The sequence below is a fragment of the Macaca mulatta genome, chromosome 10 (genome assembly GCF_049350105.2).
Source record: "Macaca mulatta isolate MMU2019108-1 chromosome 10, T2T-MMU8v2.0, whole genome shotgun sequence".
NCBI lineage: Eukaryota > Metazoa > Chordata > Mammalia > Primates > Cercopithecidae > Macaca > Macaca mulatta.
Window position 1 is genome coordinate 100,026,630 of NC_133415.1, and position 20,865 is coordinate 100,047,494.

At 46.6% G+C, this 20,865-nt stretch overlaps 1 protein-coding gene across 50 annotated transcripts in view; it reads right to left on the minus strand.

Moving 5' to 3' along the window:
• The window catches only part of ZMYND8 (zinc finger MYND-type containing 8), a 148,179-nt gene that overhangs the window by 12,120 nt on the left and 115,194 nt on the right, over positions 1-20,865 (minus strand). For 29 of the 50 annotated variants that reach the window (XM_077951939.1, XM_077951935.1, XM_077951910.1 and 26 more), the window contains 5 exons: positions 17,011-17,391; positions 14,511-14,701; positions 7,845-7,925; positions 5,321-5,399; positions 2,452-2,691 (listed from right to left, as the gene is read on the minus strand). In XM_077951939.1, coding sequence (XP_077808065.1) covers positions 2,452-2,691; positions 5,321-5,399; positions 7,845-7,925; positions 14,511-14,701; positions 17,011-17,391 — 972 coding nt within the window. The remainder of the gene's footprint in view (positions 1-2,451; positions 2,692-5,320; positions 5,400-7,844; positions 7,926-14,510; positions 14,702-17,010; positions 17,392-20,865) is intronic. The other 21 variants (XM_077951946.1, XM_077951943.1, XM_077951925.1 and 18 more) reach the window with 1 other exon arrangement.

Sequence of the window (20,865 nt, forward strand, 5' to 3'; positions counted from 1 at the left end):
CACAGAGTATGATGATTTTGAAACATGCATGGAGCCCCGCCCTGCACCCAGTGGCACCCAAGGCTCAGCCCCACCCAGGGCATAAAAGTGTAGGCTCAAGGGGGCCGGATTGCCAGAGTTTTCCAGAAGCTGGAATTCCAAATTTTAACATAAACATGCTGAAACGGAGTCTCGCTCTGTCACCCAGGCTGGAGTGCAGAGGCATGATCTCGGCTCACAGCAATCTCTGTCTCCCGGGTTCAAGTGATTCTCCTGTCTCAGTCTCCCAAGTAGCTAGGACTCAGGTGCACACCACCACGTCCGGCTAATTTTTGTATTTTTAGTAGAGATGGGGTTACACCATGTTGGTCAAGTTGGTCTTGAACTCCTGACCTCAGGTGATCCACCTACCTCAGCCTCCCAAAGTGCTGGGATTACAGGTTTGAGCCACCGCGCCTAGCCAACACGTTGATTTTTAATGGTTAGCAATTCAAGTTTTATTAAATCATTCTGGGAACAAACAAAGCCCATCAACAAGAGCCAACCTGTAACTGCCAATTTAGGGTTACTCTATTTAGTAATTTCTAGGTGGAGACCTGTATTTTTAGCCCCAGGGGCTTGCTTCCTTCTAAGGTGGGACAGGAAAACCACATGAAAGGCGACACGCTGTCAGAGGCCCAGAGCATCTGGAGATGGCAGAAACTTGGACACATAGAAAAACAGGGCATTGGGGAGGAATTTAGGAAGAACAGATGTAATTATATCACAAAAAAAGGAAAGCCGAAGGACATTTTGGCCATCTTGGCAAAACAGCAAAAGGCTTATCAGACACATTCCAGAACGTAGGGAAACCACAAAGAGACTTTACTCCAGTGAGAGACCAAAAGTCTCTACAAAGAAGACGTCTCCCTAAAGACTAAAGAACAGGGCAAGGTATGCTCCAATAATGCCTTTTAAAAAATAATTAAAAAACAGACAGATTTGTCTAGAGCAAGAGCTGGCAAGCTAGTGCTGCCTGTTTTATTTGCAGACAGCCACATCCATCCATTTACATATCATCTACGTCCATCCATTTACATATCATCTAAGACTACTTCTGCACTGCAACAGCAGAGTTAAGTAGTAGCAACAGAAACCACATGGTGTACAAAGCCTAAAATATTCACTCTCGCCCTTCACAGAAAAGGTTTACTAACCCCTGGTCAAGCTCACCCTTGAGTCATTTACGTACCATCTTGCAAATTTTGCCAATCTGTAGACATACTACCTTATTGTATTATTTATGTGACACTTGAAATTCTTTAAAATGGAAGCGTTTAATTCCAACCATACAAAGCTAGTACCATTTGCCACAAATTAAAGCTAATTGTAAAAAATCACCTATTGGCTGGGAATGGTGGCTCACGCCTATAATCCCAATACTTTGAGAGGTAAACGCGGGCAGATCACTTGAGGTCAGGAGTTCAAGACCCAGCCCGGCCAACATGGCGAAATTCCGTCTCTACTAAAAATACAAAAATTAGCTGGGCATGGTGACGTGTGCCTGTAATACCAGCCACTCGGGAGGCGGAGGCAGAAGAATTACTTGAACCCAAGAGGCGGGGTTGCAGGGAGCCGAGATCACACCATTGCATTCCAGCTTGGGGGACAAGAGCAAAACTCTGTCTCAAAATAATAATAATTTATAAAATATTATTGATGCCGGGCGCAGTGGCTCACGCCTGTAATCCCAACACTTTGGGACGCCGAGGTGGGCGGATCACCTGAGGTCAGGAGTTCAAGACCAGCCTGACCAACATGGAGAAACCCCGTCTCTACTAAAAATACAAAAAATTAGCCGGGCGTGGTGGCTTATTCCTATAATCCCAGCTACTCGGGAGGCTGAGGCAGGAGAATCACTTGAACCCAGGAGGCGGAGGTTGCAGTGAGCCAAGATCGCACCACTGCACTCCAGCCTGGGCAACAAGAGTGAAACTCGGTCTCCAAAAAAAAAAGAATTGATAAATTCTAACTAGATAGTGCTTCCTCATGGAAGCTGTAGGCCTAGGGACTGCTTGTTCTATGTTGGAAAGGGTAATTACAAATATTACAGCAGTGTCAAAGACAGGTTAGTTCCATACCAACACTTTTTACTTAACAAAGAAATTGGGAATCCATATTGTCTAAAGCCACAAGTCCATTACCGCCAAAAAAACCACAGTGTCTCAACTTCAGTACTACTGACATCTTAGGCCTGAGAAGAGATCAAGGGTTCTGCAAAAATCAAAGGTTCAAAATGTCCCTGGCTCAGTCTTAGCTATGAGCCTGCATGCTGCTCACCTATGTGTAAGAGACACAGTTGTTTTTGAGTGAAAGTGACCAGAAACCAGGCAACCTCCCTTGTCAATTAGCCCTGAGACCCTGAGGTCCACAGGGGAGACCAATGCCCAGCCACTGCAGCCCAGGATGGGAGGCAGTCCCACAGTGCATTACCTGACTGGGTGCAGGACTTCATGTGCTCAGGCCAGTGGGCTTGCTGGCAGGGGTAGTCACAGTAGCTGGTGTTCCAACAGCAGTAAAAGATGGCCTCCTTCTTGCAGTTGGCACACCACTGCTTCTTCTTGGTCTCATCCACTGCCTGCTGCTTCTCCAGCTCCAGCTGCTTCTTCACCTCGGCGATGAGCCGGTCCCGCTCCTGCTCCAGGCTCTGCCGCATCTCCGCCATGGTCAGCTCTGGTGGAGGAGGGGAAGGAACACTGCTCATCACCTGACCCCAGCCCAGGCTGTGGGGCTATTCCTGCCCCCAGATGCAGGCAGATGTGGGTGCAAGACCTGGCTGGGAGAAGCCCTGGCTGTGTGCCCATGGGCAATAACCTAGCCCGAGTCTTCATCTATAAATAGGGCATTCATCATAGCGACCAGATGGTGCTGCCTGTTGAGAGTGGATATGAGGCGCCCAGTGTGGAGATAACTGCAGCCCCAGAGGATTTTCAACACCAGACTACATTCTGGGAATTCCTCAAAGTAACCCTTGAAACAACTGCCACCAAAACTCACTTTCCATCCTATTATTCATTAACATAAACCGTTTCCCCCCTATCAATCTATACCTATATAGCACCCACTACATGGAGGCACTGTTCTAAGAACTTCATAAATATTAACTCAAGTAACCCTCATCCTAATAATCCTACGGGGTAAGTACTACTATTCTACCTCTTTCACAGATGAGAAAACTGAGGCACACAGCTAGCTGGGCCTAGAACTCAGGCATGCTTTCTTGTAGGCATCTCTTGTGGCACTGGATCCAGATGGGACTGTGGTTGAAGATTATACTAACAGGACAACTATGAACCTACTCAGTCTACCAAGATTTCTCTAATTTTACTTCAGTAAGTCCACTGGTAATTCATTTAGGAGTGACCTGCAGGCTGTAATAAAAGAAAAATAGGCCGGGTGCGATGGCTCATGCCTATAATCCCAGCACTTTGGGAGGGCAAGGCAGATGGATCATCTGAGGTCAGAGTTCGAGACCAGCCTGGCCAACATGGTGAAACCCTGTCTCTGCTAAAAATACAAAAATTAGCTGGGGGCAGCGGTGAGTGCCTATAATCCCAGCTACTTGGGAGGCCGAGGCAGGAGAATTGCTTGAACCCAGGATGTGGAGGTTGCAGTGAGCTGAGATCATGCCACTGCACTCCAGCCCAGGCAACAAGAGTGAAACTCCATTGACAAGAGAGGGAAAGGGACAGAAGGGGAGGGGAGGGGAGAGGAGGGAAGGGAAATGGTCCCTCAATTCTTTCAAATACTCTTCCTGAACTTTATAAAAGAAAATTAACCCCTCATAAAGAAGTTAACTACTTGTGGCCAGACAGAACCTTTGAGTCAATCAAACTACCTTTAACTATGGGCCTGCAAACCATAGCTAACTTTTGGCCAGCCCACAGGTAATTTTTTCAAATGTATAGTCAACATATAAAAAGAAAAGGATTTTATGAAAGTAAGATTCCCTGATTTTATTAGAAAAACAAGAAGTGGTGGCAGGGGCGGTGGATCACATCCATAATCCCAGCACTTTGGGAGGCCAAGGTGGGTGGATCGCTTGAGGCCAGGAGTTTGAGACCAGCCTGGCCAACATGCTGAAACCCCGTCTCTACTAAAAGTACAAAACTTAGCCAGACATGGTGGCGCACACTTGTAATTCCAGACACTCGGGAGGCTGAGGCAGGAGAATCACTTGAACCTGGGAGGCAGAGGCTGCAGTGAGCTGAGATTACATCACTCTACTCCAGCACGGGAAACAAGAGTGAGACTCTGTCTTTAAAAAAAAAAAAAAAAAAAAAAAAAGGAAAACGAGAAGAAGCAACAACACCCAAATACGCGTCCAGAAAGAATGAACCAAGGGCTCCTCTCCAGGGGGCTCTGAAAGGATTCATGTCTGTGACTTCGATGCAGATCACAGGTGAGCAGGTAGGCGCATCTGGGCATGGGTCCTCAACCTAAGAGTTCTGCTGCTGCCAGCAGCCCATCTGATGCTATGTGAGGATCTGAAGCAATCACTCCTACCTTTGGGGAAAAGCTTATCTATACAGAATGATGAGCCAAAACATCTGTCAATCTAACCCAGGGACCAATAAAGTATTTTTCTCCACACTGAACAGTGCACGGGAAGCATCCAGATATTGTTAAAGGGCCCGGCATTCAATGATGAACAGGGTGAAGAGTGCCCAGACTTGAACTGTGGCCATGTCACTTTGAATAACTTCCTCAACACGGCAGTTTCCTCCCTTGAAAACTGGGGATATATCCACAGCATGCAGAGTGTGAAAAAAAGAAAAGGAAAACCAGGGGTATAACAGATCCCTTTATCACAACAGTTTGTGTGATGAAATTAGTTAAGTTCACTGCAGCCTCAACTTTTCTCAGGTTCAAGTGATCCTCCTTCCTCAGCCTCCCAAGCAGCTGGGACCACAGGAGCATACCATCAGGCCCAGCTAATGGCTTAAAATTTTGTGTAGAGATGGGGCTTCGCCAGATTACCAAGGCTGGCCTTGAACTTCTGGGCTCAGGTGATCCTCCCATTTGGGCCTCCCAAAGGGCTGGAATTACAGTGTGAGCTGACCAACCCTCATTATTTTATTGTTGAGGCTGGTGTTCTGAACAGAGGAAAGGGGGGCTCCCACCAATACCCGCTCTTATACCTGGTTTCTCCAGGCCAGACTCTCAGGATTCTGTGGTCTCCTACAAGTCATACAATCCTAGCCTAGTTTTAACTGCACTCACATCTGGGCTTGACTCCAGAGGTACAAACAAGTTCACACACAAAACCCTCCTCAGTCCAGACCAATGTGTCAGGCCTTACCCAAGTTGTGTTTCATTTCGGAGAGCTCTTGCTGGTGCAGCCACTGGAGCTTCTCTATCTCGATCCTCAGTCTGCGAATCTGGAAGAGGGAGAGCGAGCATCTTCAAAAGCTGTCTCATGCAGTTCACCAGCAGGTTTCAGAAGCTCAACCATGGCTGGCTGTGAGGGGTACGGGAATCACGCTAACCTTCCCACAACTATAGTTCAGAGAGGTGAGTACTAGTGAGTGAACCCAAATTTACCAGAAACACTGGTTCAGAAAACCAAGTATAAACAGGCCATTGATTCCAAGAAATACTGGCACGAGAGAAAGCCACTTAAAGTGACAAGGACCAGACTTTCATATAAATAATATAGTAAGGGTTTGATTAGGATTTTGGTCTATAAATATGAAACAAATACAAAGATAGCTGGATTTTCGCTCTTACATAACAACATTTAGGTGGTGCGATCCACACTTATTCACCTGAAATTCCAAAGCCTGACATCTCTGAAAACCAAAGGGTATTTCTGGGCAGGGGTGGTGTGGCTTTGGGGCCAAACTCATTTTGAAGGGAAACTAAACTCGACCTGATCTGATAGGAAACTAACTAAACGGTGTTTCGGCCAGGTGCGGTGGCTCACACCTGTAATGCTAGTACTTTGGGAGGCCAAGGTAGGCAGATCACCAGAGGTCAGGAGTTCAAGGCAAGCCTGGCCAACATGGAGAAACCCTATCTCTACTAAAAATACAAAAATTAGCCGGGCATGGCGTCGCACGCCTGTAATCCCAGCTCTTGGGAGGCTGAGGCACGAGAATCATTTGAACCCGGGAGGCGGAGGTTGCAGTGAGCCAAAATAATGCCACTGCGCTGCAACCTGCGTGACTCTGTCTCAAAAAAAAAAAAATAATTAATTTAAAAAATAATAATAAACAGTGTTTAATTATCACAGTAGTTCTCAACCGGGGCAATTTCGAGTACTCTCCCCTGTCATGAGAACATCTGGAGTCATTTGTGGTTGTCACAGTTGAGCAGTGTTGCTGGCATCTGTGTGTAGAGGCCAGGGATGCTGCTCAACATCCTACAATGCACAGGACAGCCCCACAACAGAAAAGTACCTGGTGCAAACGTCAGTATAGCTAAGGCTGAGAAAACATGATTTATTCACGTAGTGTGAACAATCACATTTCATTGCAGAAATGGTGTCTCTAATTGTGGGGGGTTGCATATTACCTCTCTAAAATCCAAAAAACTTCTGGCATACATCCAGACCCAAGGTTTCAGGTGAGATATTATGAACCCGTATTTTCAACCACACACCAATTCTTACGATGTATACAAACAAGAATGAAGTTATTTCTAAAGCATTATTTTTTCCCTTCTTCTTTGATGTCTGAAGCATAATCATAAAGGTCATATTTGCAAAACTATTAAGGGGATTCATTGATTTTTCTTGGGGCCTCTCTTAAATCTTTGTATTCACAATGTTTTCTGTTTAAGGAACCACAAGGTTGCCTTCCTGAAGATCTTCTCCTCTTCATCTGAGCACCCGCCTAATGCTGCCAAGTCCTAAAAGGTCAATAGCTCTGCAAAGGATTCCCACAGTTCTCCAACATCACCTTAGATGACCTCTATAAGTCCTGCCACTTGTCATTTCATCTGATAACCTGTTTGTATCTGGCCCACACTGTACCATCCACAGACAACCGGGAAGTGGCCCACTCTCCAAGCCCTGATAGGGAATTAGCCTAAAGGGGAAGTTCAGGGAGGTATATTTTTATAGGTGGACACTTTATAAGTGGATAGCTTAATTTTTTTTTTTTTTCTCCTTAAGAGACAGGGTCTCATTCTGTCTCCCCGGCTGGAGTATAGTGGCACAATCACAACTTACTGTAGCCTCAAACTCCTAGGCTCAGACAATCCTCCTGCCTCAGCTTCCTACAGAACACACCACCATCTCCTGCTTGTTTTTTTTTAATTTTTGTAGAAATGGGTTTCACTATGTTGTGCAAGCTGGTCTCAAACTCCTAGCCTCAAGCAATCCTCAGGATTCCCAAAGTGCTGGGATTACCACAACTTCCCAAAGCACTGGGATTACAGCCACCACACCCAGCCAATGAAATGTCTTAACCACTTTCTTCTCTACGCAATTACATAATTATGGAGACTCCAGTACACAAAGTATTGAACAACAAGAAGCACTTGTATTAAAAAGTCCAAACTTACAGAGAAGATTCAGGAGCCAGTTTTACATGAAGCAAAAAGAACTGGTGTCCAGTTTCACCAGTAGGTTAACTGAAGCTCTGGTTTTGGCTGTTTTATTAGAAATGAATTGATCACACAAAGCAGGGCATGTCTCCACAGCCCCAGCTGACTGGTTAAAAGAAAAAATACCCTCATCGACAATCACAATCAGTAGAGCCAGCTTAGTGACCAAGTCAGGATCCAAGAGGGGTTTCCAGAGAAGCTTCTTCAGGGTATCACCTTTAAAGCAGCCCATAAAACACTCTTAGCAAATAAGGAATTCATGTGTCACCTCTGACCTCAGCTATTGTGCTTCCAGTAGTGTTTTTAGAAAGATCGTTGTATATTTCTGTCATTGTTCCTTTTATTGCGTCCATCATCTGAAAGATAAAAACAGAAACAATTCAGCTGATCACTTCTTGGAGGCTTTTCCTGGAGACAAATACCTAAAATCTATCTGTATAAAGCAGAGGTTCTCAACTCAGAGCAATTTTGTCCCACATGAGACACTGGGCATTTCTGGTTGTCGTGACAGGTGCAGGAGCGAGGAGAAGGGGCTGCTACTGGCATCTGGAGGGTGGAGGCAGGGACGCTGCTAAACTTCCTACCTAAACCATGCTAAATGCACACAAGGACCCCGCACAAAAAACAAAAACCTTTGAGTCCAAAATCACCAGCACTGAGGTTAAGAAACCCCAATATTAACAGGGTAAAAATTTCCAAGAAATTTCATGTATTGCATTGTGGTGCCACTTCATAACCATAAAGCTAGTTTCCATACCCACATAAAGCTAGTTTCTATACCACAGTTTGGCTGAAACTGGAGAGGCCAAATTTGGCCCCCAGATGTGTGGTGTTTTTTTTTTTCGTTTGTTTTTGGTTTTTTTGTTTTTAAGGGAAGTCTCACGCTGTCGCCCAGGCTGGAGTGCAGTGGCGCGATTTTGGCTCACTGCTACCTCTGCCTCCTGGTTCAAGCGATTCTCCCGCCTCAGCCTCCCAAGTAGCTGGGATTACAGGCACACACCACCACGCCCAGCGATTTTTTTTTTTTTATTTTTAGTAGAGACGGGGTTTCACCATTTGGTCAGGCTGGTCTTGAACACCTGACCCTCAAGTAATCCACCCAACTCGGCCTCCCAAAGTGCTGAAGCCACCGTGCCCAACCCCCAGATGTCTTTTATTTGGCCAGCACGGTAGGTTCAAGAGAGGGATTACTGTTTTAGTTTTCATTATTTCCCCTTAAAAAACCAGCACCGTTTTACTGAGGTATATGCATATACTACACCATTCATTCATTTAAAGTATACAATTCAATGGCTTTTAGTACCTCAGAGTTGTGTATCTATCACCACAATCATTTCACAACATTTTCATTATCCCGTAAAGAAAATCCCACTCCAGGCCAGGCGCAGTGGCTCAAGCCTGTAATCCCAGCACTTTGGGAGGCCGAGACGGGCAGATCACCAGGTCAGGAGATAGAGACCATCCTGGCTAACACGGTGAAAACCCGTCTCTACTAAAAAATACAAAAAACTAGCCGGGCGAGGTGGCGGGTGCCTGCAGTCCCAGCTACTCGGGAGGCTGAGGCAGGAGAATGGCGTAAACCCGGGAGGCGGAGCTTGCAGTGAGCTGAGATCCGGCCACTGCACTGCAGCCTGGGCGAAAGAGTGAGACTCCGTCTCAAAAACAAAAAAAAGAAAGAAAATCCCATTTCCCCCAGCCTTAGTCTTCACTTCCCGGTATCCCATCCCCCCTCCCCCAGACACTGACAACCACTGATCTGCCTTCTGCCTCTCCACATTTGCTCAGGCTGCACATTTCATATAAATGGAATCACACAACTCAAGGTCCTCTGTGATTCACGCATCCGTGCTGCAGCAGGCAGCGGAACTTCATTCCTTTTTATAGTCCATTTTATAGATATGGCTGGTTTGTCATTTTAATGCCTTCAGTCAAGACATTGTCTTTGCAGTTCATTTCCCATATTCTTTTTCTTTAACTATCTGACCCTTGAAGGCATCAGCCAGTTGGTGACATCAGCTAAGGTCCATGAAGCAGGCACCCAGGGATTTTCTGACTATGTTCGTAGGATGAATTTCTCTTCTACCTCCCACCTGCCAGCTGACCCTTCCCCCATCACAGCAGAAAGAGGAGGGGACAAGAGATCAGGCTCTGTCTCAGGCCCGGCTTGACTGGTATGAAGCCTCTCCAGCGCCTTCTAGATGCCCCAATTCAGGGAGAAGGCGGGACAAAGAGCAGCCTCGTATCTGATGCCTCACTATCCATGGCCTCTAAGCCTCGGTTTCCCCACAAAAAAACAGGAACTGCATGCCCCCCGGTAGGGTGTGCACGAGGATTAAATGAAAAAAACCACGCAAGGACTGTGTCTCGTTACCTGCCATGGAGCAGGTGTTCATAAAGAAATACCCATTCATCTTATTTTTAAAGAAAAAGATATTCATACAAGTATGCAATTGCGTAATTGCTGCCAAGCCCCAAAATAGTAGGCCCAAATTCGCCGCAAAATGGAGTAAAATGAATAAAACCTCTGTTGAGATTTCCACGCTCAGCTTGCTGTGGAGTCCACACCAGGCCACTATCAGCGAAAACACTGTGCACTTTCCACAGCTTTGCAGCCTCCTGCACTTGCCTCCTTGCTCTGTTGCACCCACCGTGTCCATTTTAAAAATTACAACTAAATGGCTTTACAAGAAAACTTTAGAAAGTGGGCGAAATTCAATACATCGCTAATGCAATGGTCACATTCCATTTCAAAGATATCATGCATTCGTGGACTGCCTTTTACTCTAAACTTCCAAATATAGCAAAGACTTCAACATCAGTAAAGAACACCACTCTGCCAAAACACACAGAACTGCGTCTTCCACTCCAGGTCACCTCAGAGACAGGAAAAGTTTATCGGCTCCCAAAAAATGTCACTGTGTTCATTTTTTTTAACTTCAAAGAAAACACCTATCAAAAAAATCATTCCTGGACAGGCACGGTGGCTCATGCCTATAATCCCAGCACTTTTGGGAGGCCAAGGCAGGTGAATCACCTGAGGTCAGGAGTTCAAGATCAGCCCGGCCAACATGGTGAAACCTCATCTCTACTAAAAATACAAAATTAGCCGGGTAAGACGCCATCTCTTAAAAAAAAATTTTTTTTAACAATTTTTTAAAGAACAAAGGGGATGCAGAAGGTAACAATTAAAATGGTTGCAGGAGCTGAGAAAACAGCCTTCCTGCAAACCACTAATCAGATCCACTCAGCAGACCTCAGCTTTCCCATTCATGAGCAACAGCTGGGACCAAATCAAAGGAAGGTGATGTAAGGACAACGTAAGGTAGAACAAGAGATCATTCAGGCAAAACCAGACACCTACTTAAATCACTAACGAGAAAATTACCCCCTTTCAATTCTCTAATAATCCTACAGAATCCTACAGATCGCTTTAGCAAGAAGTCTCAGTTTGGTACTGTTAGGCCTTGAACACTTTCGTGACAACCTCCCCCGTGTTTTGTTTTGTTTTGTTTTGAGACAGAGTCTCGCTCTGTTGCCCAGGCTGGAGTGAAGTGGCGCAATCTCGGCTCACTGCAACCTCCACCCCTTGGGTTCAAGCAATTCTCCTGCTTCAGCCTCCTGAGTAGCTGGGTTTATAGGTGCCTGCCACCACGCCAGGCCAATTTTTGTATTTTTTAGTAGAGATGGGGTTTCACCATGTTGGCCAGGCTAGTCTTGAACTCCTGACCTTAGGTGATCCACCCGCTTGGGCCTTCCAAAGTGCTAGGATTCCAGGCGTGAGCCACTGCACCAGGCCTTTTATTTTTCTTTTTTTTTTTTTTTTTGAGACACAGTCCCGCTCTGTCCACCTAGGCTGGAGTGCAATGGTGCAATCGGAGCTCACTGCAGCTTCAAACTTCTGGGCTCAAGTAATCCTCCCATCTCAGCCTCCCTAATAGCTGAGACTACTGGCACATGCCACCATGCCCAGCTAATTTTTTTTATTTGTAAAGACATGACATGATCTCCATGTCTTGCTCAGGTTGGTCTTAAACTCCTGGCCTCAAACGATCCTCCCACTTGAGCCTTCCAAAGTGCTGTGGTTACAGCCACTGGCTCAAACAGCCACACTGAATCCTAAGAGCAGTTGCTTATAAAAGTCGTGTGGCAACAGTTTGTGGCATGAACATTTGTGATCAGCAGGCTTGTTTGAAATGCACAAAGCAACTCAAAGCCAGGTTAAGTGCACGCTGTCTAGGGCCTGGCTGCTATCATTCAAAGTCCAGCTTGGCCATTCACTAGTCTGTGACCCTAGACACACTGTGTAGCTTCACTGGGCTTCAGTTTTCTCATCTATAAAATTGGGGTGATAACAGTACCTACACTTCATCAATTTGTCAAGAAGACTGAGTAAGTAACATAAAAAAGTGCTTAGGACAGCATCTAGCCCAGAGTAAATACTATGCAGACATATTGCTACCTTATGTGGTGGGAAGGCTGCCGATGATCCCAACCTAGTACTATTTTGTGCCCATCTGTAATCCCCTCCCTCTGACCTAGCAACTTGCTTCTAATCAATGGAATACAGCAAAGGTAATGGGGTGTCACTTCTGTGATTGGCCTAAGTAAGCCTGTGACTTCTGTCTTGCCAGCAGGCTCTCTCCATTGCTGGCTTTTGAGACAGAGTTTCGCTTTGTCGCCCAGGCAGGAGTGCAGTGGCACAATCTCGGCTCACTGCAATCTCCACCTCCCAGGTTCAAGCAAGTCTTGTGTACCAGCCTCCTGAGTAGCTGGGACCATAGGCGCACACCATCATGCCAGGCTGATTTTTTGTATTTTAGTAGAGACGGGGTTTCACCATGTTACCCACGCTGGTCTTGTACTCCTGAGCTCATGCAATCCACCCACCTCGGCCTCCCAAAGTGCTGGGATTATAGGTGTGAGCCATAGTGCCCAGTCTCCATTGCTGGTTTCGATGAAGCAAGTTGCCATGCTGGGGAGGCCCACATGGCAGGGAACTGAGGGTGGCCCAGACCACCAGCCCTCAAGGAAGTGAATCTTGCCAGTCACCACCTAAATGACCTGGAGAGTGGATCCCAGTTGAGCCTTTGTGTGAGTCCCAAACCCTTGCAGACACCACGACTGCAACTGCAAGAGATCCTGAAGCGGAGAGCCCTGTGGAGCCGGGCCCAGATTCCTGACCCACAAACACTGTAGGATAATAAAGGTGTGTGCTGTTTAAAGTTGCTAAGTTTTGTGGAAATTTGTTCTGTAGCAATAGATAACAATTACACCTACACAGAAGCAACAAAAAGAAACATGACCAATGAAAACTCATTTGGGTAAAAAAAAAAATTCGTATATATTTCTCTCACCATTGAGAATTTAAAAAGATTCCTCTTCCCTTAACTCAATATAATAAAGCTTATTCTTTATCAGTAAGACTATAAGAATTTTAGAAATAGGCTGGGTGTGGTGGCTCACACCTGTAATCCCAATGCTTTGGGAGGCCTAGGCAGGAAGATCAGGAGTTTGAGACCAGGAGTTTGAGACCAGCCTGGGCAACAAAATGAGACCCTGTTTGCATTTTTAAAAGAGAAAGAATTCTAGAAACAACCATCCTCAATTATTTTCATCCATTCTCTCTGAAAACTAGAACTGTTTACTCATCAGTATTAATAATCTACTCATCAGTAAAGAGTAAATTATTACCTACTTAGTAATTTACTAAATAATCTCAGTAGATTATAAATCAATAGCTATTGTTAAGTTATTGATAATAACTGAGGCCAATAAAAAGAAAGCCCAATTATGTGTTAAGCACTTACTGCATGCCAGGCACTGTTCTAGGCCTTGGCAGTAAGCAAAACAGACCAAAATCCCTGCCTTTGCGGAGCTGACATTCTGATGGTTATTATTACTAATGTGGTCTAATGACAAGGTACACAGTACATCAGTCCAGGGCACTCTCACATGACGCTGAGAACCGCAGATGGTATCTACCTGAATTCAACAATGACCATAAAAGCACTTGGCAGGCCGGCCGTGGTGGCTCACACTTGTAATCCCAGCACTTTGAGAGGCCGAGGTGGGTGGATCACCCGAGGTCAGGAGTTTGAGACCAGCCTGGTCAATATGGCGAAACCCCATCTGTACTTTAAAAATACAAAGATTAGCCAGGCATGGTGGCACATGCCTGTAGTCCCAGCTACTTGGGAGGCTGAGGCAGGAGAATTGCTTGAACCCAGGAGGCGGAGGTTGCAGTGAGACAAGATCGTGCCACTGCACTCCAGCCTGGGCAACAGAGTGAGACTCCATCTCAAAAAAAAAAAAAAAAAAAAAAGCACTTGGCAAATTAAGAGAAAAAAAGAAGGGGCCTGTGCTGAGACAGTGACCATGAGTTTGCCCACAACAGGCAATCCTGCCCACCAGGCCACTTAATAGGGACTGTGCCCCAGAGGGCAGGAGAAGAGGGAGAGGGGGTCCCCTCGGTCCCCCTCCTCATCCATCTTGATTCCTGGAAAAATTAAAGTGTGGGCTTTCACCTTGCCAGTGTCATGTTTAAGACTCTGTCACTTCTGCTCCACATGCAAAGCTCTAAATGCAAACCCAACCCCTGGTCAGTTGTTCACTGAAGGATCAGTCATGTGTTCCAGTGCCTTTATAAGTGACTTGAATTCTCGAAGGTAATTCTGATTATATGTCATTTGCACTTCATAAACTGACTTTAGAATCTAAGCCCACTTGGATTAAGATTCAGTCCATTCCAATGTTTCTCTGTTAGACCCAAATGAAAGAATGTGGTCTTGGAGATTCTGTTTAAAAAATAAAAAGGGTCTTCCTTCCTAAACACTCCCTAAAGCCTACGAGGTTAAGACGCTCATGCTTCCCCTTGCAAGGCCAAGGTTCTGGCAACCTGCCAGATGCCTGCCGTCTCTGCGGCAGCTCTCCCATCCACTCACTTTGCTAGTGTACTTGGCAATATCAGCGGCGACATCGGCTGAGGCGGTGGCGATGGGCAGGTCAGCGTTCACTGAGGACACAAGGGTGCTCGTGGACCCCGAGCTGGTGACCAGGGGCGATGACTGTGTGCTGGTCACCAGGGTGATGGTGGCCGTGGACGGGCTCTGTGTGATCTCCTTCTGCTGGACAGCTAGGAAGGCAAAGCATCCTGATTATCCCACGTGGGAAGGACCCGTCCCAGCATAGAGCTGTGGTGTAGAAGCAAAGCCCCTAATATACGTCCTGAGAACTTTTCTACTTTTAAATGACAAAGATGCTCCCCTTGACCAAACTCTATCCAGGTTTCTCGACTAGGCCCTAACCTTGGCCTGGAAAGACTTGAGCAAACACTGACAGTTTCTAAGAGCTCAAGAGTGCATGCTAGGATGACCCCAACCCCCACTTAAAGCACCTGCCTGGGAAAACTCAATGCTGGCAAAAGAACTGACAGTTTTCTTCCAACCAACACCTGAAGACAGGACTTCAGCATCCCAGTCTCTATGGGAGAGTAGGGGCCCAACTTCATGAAGTGCCCGTTAGCAAATCGAGATGGGTTTCACAAAGACCAACCCCTCATCTTGCTTCTGTGATGTTTAACTTCAACGACTTGCTCCCATCCCTACTCCCTCATTCTCCCTTTAAAATGCCCAGTCACCTCTGTACAAATCAAAGTTAATTTCAGTTTATGTTAGACTCTTGCCCCATTACAGTAGTGTATTACCGATTTAAATCTGTCTTTACCCTTTTAACTAGGCCCTACTTTGGTGTAAGACTATCTGAAGCAATGAGCCTCTTTTTGGCAGCACTCTTTTTTGGTTTTTTTTGTCTGTTTGTTTCTCTGGTTTTTTTTTTTTTTTTTTTTGAGACAGTCTCACTCTGTTGCCCAGACTGGAATGCAATGGCGCAATCTTAGCTCACCGCGACCTCCACCTCCAAGATTCAAGGGATTCTCACACCTCAGCCTCCTGAGTAGCTGGAGTTACAGGCATGTGCCCAGCTAGTTTTATGTTTTCTTTTCCATTTTAGTAGAGATGGGGTTTCACCATGTTGGCCGGGCTGGTCTTGAACTCCTGGCCTCAAGTGATCTGCCTGTCTTGGCCTCCCAAAGTGCTGGGATTAGAGACATGAGCCACCGCGCCCAACCCTCTTCTTGGTAGCAATTAAACTCCCCTGGGGAAGCCTCCTGCTTACGAGATATGAAGACAGAAGACAGGAAGCAGCAATCCCAATCTCAAATATCCTAGACTTGGCTTTGCCCCACCAACTTTTTAAACAGCAAGATTACTCCAACTGTACTCTCAATTTTGCCTGGCCAATTTTTCAGGACCCACTCCCTTGCCATCTTTGAAGTGTTTCACTGGGGGCCAATTCAAGACCTGGCCACCTTTCAACCTCACGTCCTGCTGCTCACGAACCCCACTCACAGGGGCGCACTCACTATGAGCTTCCGTTGAAGAACCCAGCCTTTGAGGATCTAGATGCAGGTTTCCTGATAGAAAGAGATCTACATCAATGCTCACAAAAGCCAGACAAACTGGTATCAACCAGTCAGATCAGCACTGTGTTTGGCCTAATTTCAGCTCCAGATGGAGCCTCCTGTAGGGCTGGTGGGAGTTCTGATTCTGCAACTTCAGCAAGTGGTTCTCGAGGCTGGCTCATCTTTTGTGCGTGACGAATTTCCAGTTACTAAGGTAACCTTCGCTATCAACTTCTCGCACTGTACTTTTTCCAAAATAATTCCAAGAGGTTCCCTCATGTGTACAAGGAAATTTATACAAAGATATTCACTGCAGCACTGCTCACAGTGGAAAAAAAACTGAAAGCAACCTAAATACCCATCAGGAGGGGAATGCTTTAAATAAACTATGGAATACTACGCAGCAGTCCGAAAGAACAAGGCAGGGCTGTATGTGCTGACATGGATGGACCTCCAAAACATGCTAATGGGTGGGGGAAAAAAAAAAAGCAAGTATGGTACCATTTTTACGTTTTAAAAAAGAAAAAAAAGGGGGGGAAAAGGACTAATTTTATGGCATCATATACATGACGCGCACATATATACATACAGATATGTATATATACATATACATGCATACATGCATAGAAAAGCCTTTACAACGGTTGATACTGGTCACTGTGGAAGGGAGAGAATGAAATGGAAGGTAAACGGGACAATAAACTTTTATGTAAAACTTTCTGCCCCCCTTTTAAGGAGAATATATGCATGTATAATTTATAAAATGAACAAAAAAACTTTTCGAAAGTAAAAAAGCAAGTAGCAAAACACTTTTTAAAAATAATGCCAAATGAAATGTGCAAGGCCTTCAAGATACAATGGCCAGGAAACAAACGAGAACTAAAAAAAAAAAAAAAAAAAAAACAAGAGAGCAATGACTTTCTCCTGTCGATGTGGCAAAATGGGAGCGGGCGCCACGGAGAACAGAAGGGGAGGCTCGGTACCTTTCACAGCCTGTCTGGTCTGATATCTCGTCCCCTGGGAAGACTGAGGCTGCTGCTGCTGGTTTTGCTGCTGCTGCTGCTGCTGCTGACGCTGCATCTTCTGCATGTGCCACTTTTGGGAGGACGTTTGAAACTTACTTGATGAGTTCCACACGACCCGCTGCACGGCCGGGGCAGTCTCCTTCGGTAAAAGCGGCCTCTGCTTTTTCACCGGGCTTCCTGTGGTGGCGGGGGCCGGGGCCGTGACGGTGACCGTGGAGGACGTGCTGGTGGTAGCTGTGGCGCCAGCCGCGGGAGTTTGGGCGGAAGAGCGGGTGAGCACCGGCGTTTCCGGGGGAGACTGGCTGCCCGCCGTCGTGGATGGTGGAGCTTTACCTACAACTAGCCAATGCATGAAGAAAAAACAAACAAAAACCGCGATTTCACTCAGGTTCGCCTGCAGGGTCTTGACGCCAGCAAGTTCTGGGTAAAACCTACGAAAGCCAGGAAAGCCGAACCAATTCGACGTGCCACGCACACCGCGCTGGAGGAGTACAGTCTCACCTAACGCTGAGGCCACTTCTGCTGCGTCTTCCATCTCCACGAGCACCGGCCTCCTTTACTGAGCGCCGGCTCACATCTGAGATACAAGTCAACACCTCTGGGGGCCAATGAGGCAAACAAGACCCGGCTCCTATGCTCAAGCTCCCCTACACCTAGTGGACAACGCAGTGGGCGAACAGATTCAATCTATGTTCACGCCCTTTTCGCAAAGTTAAAATCTAGTTGGCACCTTGAGAGAGGCCCAGCGGAAGTGAATCGAGAGATGAACAGAAATTCTTTGGCTAGAGAAGGTAGAAACCAATACTCCAAAGAACCAGATGGCCTCCTAATGGTCAAAGAAGTAAGTAACACTCAATCACCCAGAAAGAAAAGCATTCTTTTTATCTCTTCTGATTCCCTCCAGGACAAAGTCTGAAGGCGGTACTGATAGCCATGACAATACCAGGAACATAAATTCTGCCCCAAGGCCAGAACCTTCCCCCAACGTAATGGTACTGATCTAGGATTGAGTAGCATTGCTTTGGTTTTGATTGGATTTATTCCTGTCACCAGCTTTTATGTATACTGTGCGCTACTGTTCTTATTGGGTGGTGTTCAAGTCTAAAATGAGTTTTATACTTGCAGATGGTTTTTTCAGGGGGAATTTTTTTAATAAAAAAATAAATTGAGGCCAAGCATGGTGGCTCACGCCTGTAATCCCAGCACTTCGGGAGGCTGAGGCGGGCGGATCACCTGAGGTCAGGATTTTGAGACTAGCCTGACCAACATGGCAAAATCCCGTCTCTACTAAAAATACAAAAAACTTAGCCAGACGTGGTGGTGCACTTGGGAAACTGAGGCAGGAGAACTGCTTGAACCCGGGAGGCGGAAGTTGCAGTGAGCCAAGATCACGCCACTGCACTCCAGCCTGTGAGGCAGAGTGAATGAAACTCCTTCTCAAAAAACATCACTAATAGGCTGGGCCCAGTGGCTCATGCCTGTAATACCAACACTTTGGGAGGCTGAGGTGGGTGGATCACAAGGTCAGGAGTTCGAGACCAGCCTGGCCAACATAGTGAAACCCCGTCTCTACTGAAAATACAAAAATTAGCCAGGTATGATGGCACATGCCTGTAATCCCAGCTACTCGGGAGGCTGAGGCAGAAGAATTGCTTGAACCCGGGACGCGGAGGTTGCAGGGAGCCAAGACCATGCCATTGCACTCCAGCCTGGGTGACAAGGTGAGACTCTGTCTCAAAATAATAATAAATGAAAAATAAATAAAGAGTTTATTTTATTTTATTTATTGAGATGGAATCTCACTCTGTTGCCCAGGCTGAAGTGCAGTGGCACTATCTTGGCTCACTGCAACCTCCGCCCTCTGAGTTCAAGCGATTCTCCTGCCTCAGCCTCCTGAGTACCTGGGATACAGGTGCCTGCCGCTGCGCCCAGCTAATTTTTTTTATTTTTAGTAGAGACGGGGTTTCACCATCTTGGCCAGGCTGGTCTTGAACTCCTGACCTCATGACCACCCACTTCGGCCTCCCAAAGTGCTGGAATTACAGGCGTGAGCCACCATGCCCGGCCTATTTTATTTTATTTTTTAAAGAGAGAGAGTTTTGCTGTATCACCCAGGCTGGGCTCAAGTGAGCCACTTCAGCCTCCCGAGTAGCTGGGACTATATGGGACGTGCTACCGTGTCCCGTTTTAAATGTGCTTAATTATATGTTTAAAGAATGAGATTCTTGGCCTGGTGCAGTGGCTCACACCTGTAATCCCAGCACTTTGGGAGGCCGAAGCGGGCAGATCACGAGGTCAGGAGTTTGAGACCAGCCTGGCCAACATGGTGATACCCCATCTCTATTAAAGATACAAAAAATTAGCCGGGTGTGGTGGTGTGTGCCTATAATCCCAGCTACTCGGGAGGCTGAGGCAGGAGAATCGCTTGAACCCAGGAGGCAGAGGTTGCAGTGAGCCGAAACCACCCCATTGCACTCCAGCCTCGGTGACAGGGCGAGACTCCATCTCAAAAAAAAAAAAAACACAGATTCTTTAAATAAAAATATTAAGTCAAAAATTATACAAGCAGGACTTGAGAACGGGAAAGACAATGAATGTGAATGACTCAAGTTTGAAAAATACTGCCATATGGAGTATGTCATCTTGGAAGAGCTGGGCTGGTAAGGAATAAAGGGTAGGATTTCAACAGGCGGAAAGTGAGAATCTAGAGGGAACAGCATCAGCCAAGATATGTGTAGGAACAGAAAGCATTTGGGTAAGTGAGGGCAGGCAAGGAGGAGGGGCTGGAAGGCAGGTTAGAGCCAGAAGCACTCAGCAGCAGGTAGAGGGGATGACCACATGGGTGCTTATTTGTAAAGGTGGCTCAGTTATGGATGCACAGGCCTCAGCCCCCAGTTAGGTGAGCCTGTGCTCCAGAGAGGATATCTGGGGAACACACACCACACCCAGGTACAAGCTAGCACCCCTGATCTTGGACTATGCTCCCTGACATCAAACTCCTTTAAATAAGGATTATGTCTGTCTTTTTTATTTATTTTTTTTTTTTTGAGACGGAGTCTCACTCTGTTGCCCAGGCTGGAGTGCAGTGGCGCGATCTCGGCTCACTGCAAGCTCTGCCTCCCTGGTTCACACCACTCTCCTGCCTCAGCCTCCAGAGTAGCTGGGACTACAGGTGCCCGCCACCACACCCGGCTAATTTTTTGTATTCTCAGTAGAGAAGGGGTTTCACTGTGTTAGCCAGGATGGTCTTGATCTCCTGACCTCGTGATCCGCCTGCCTCAGCCTCCCGAAGTGCTGGGATTACAGGCGTGAGTCACTGTGCCTGGCCTATGTCTGTCTTTTTAAGATCAGTATTACCCAGAAAAAGACATGAGCTTAATTACTCCAAGGATTTTCATTCAGTAAGCTGTGGGTTTTAAGAAGCCAAGGAGGAGAAGAGACAAGCTGACTATTCTGACTTCAGGGGGAGTTCTCGATGGTTATCACTTGTTGCTGGCCCTCCTACTTCCCCAGAGAGGAGAATCCAGCCAAGCTGGTCGACAAGAGCCCAGGGTGGGTCCAGAAGGAGGGCTTCCTGCAGTGAAGAACTCCGGTGCTTCCAGGGCCACCTGCCAGATATGGGGCACTGTCCCCACCTCTTCCAGGTGCAGATGAGGTGTTGAACTGGGCCCTTCTAAGAGGAGGGCACGGGGGCAGTGCCTTAGCAGAGCTTCTAGCCTGCATAAGTGCCTTCAATGCCTTTTTTTCCTGCCACATCACCAAAAAATATACTGTTATTGTTGATTAGCTAGCCTGTCTCCCCACTGTAAGGGC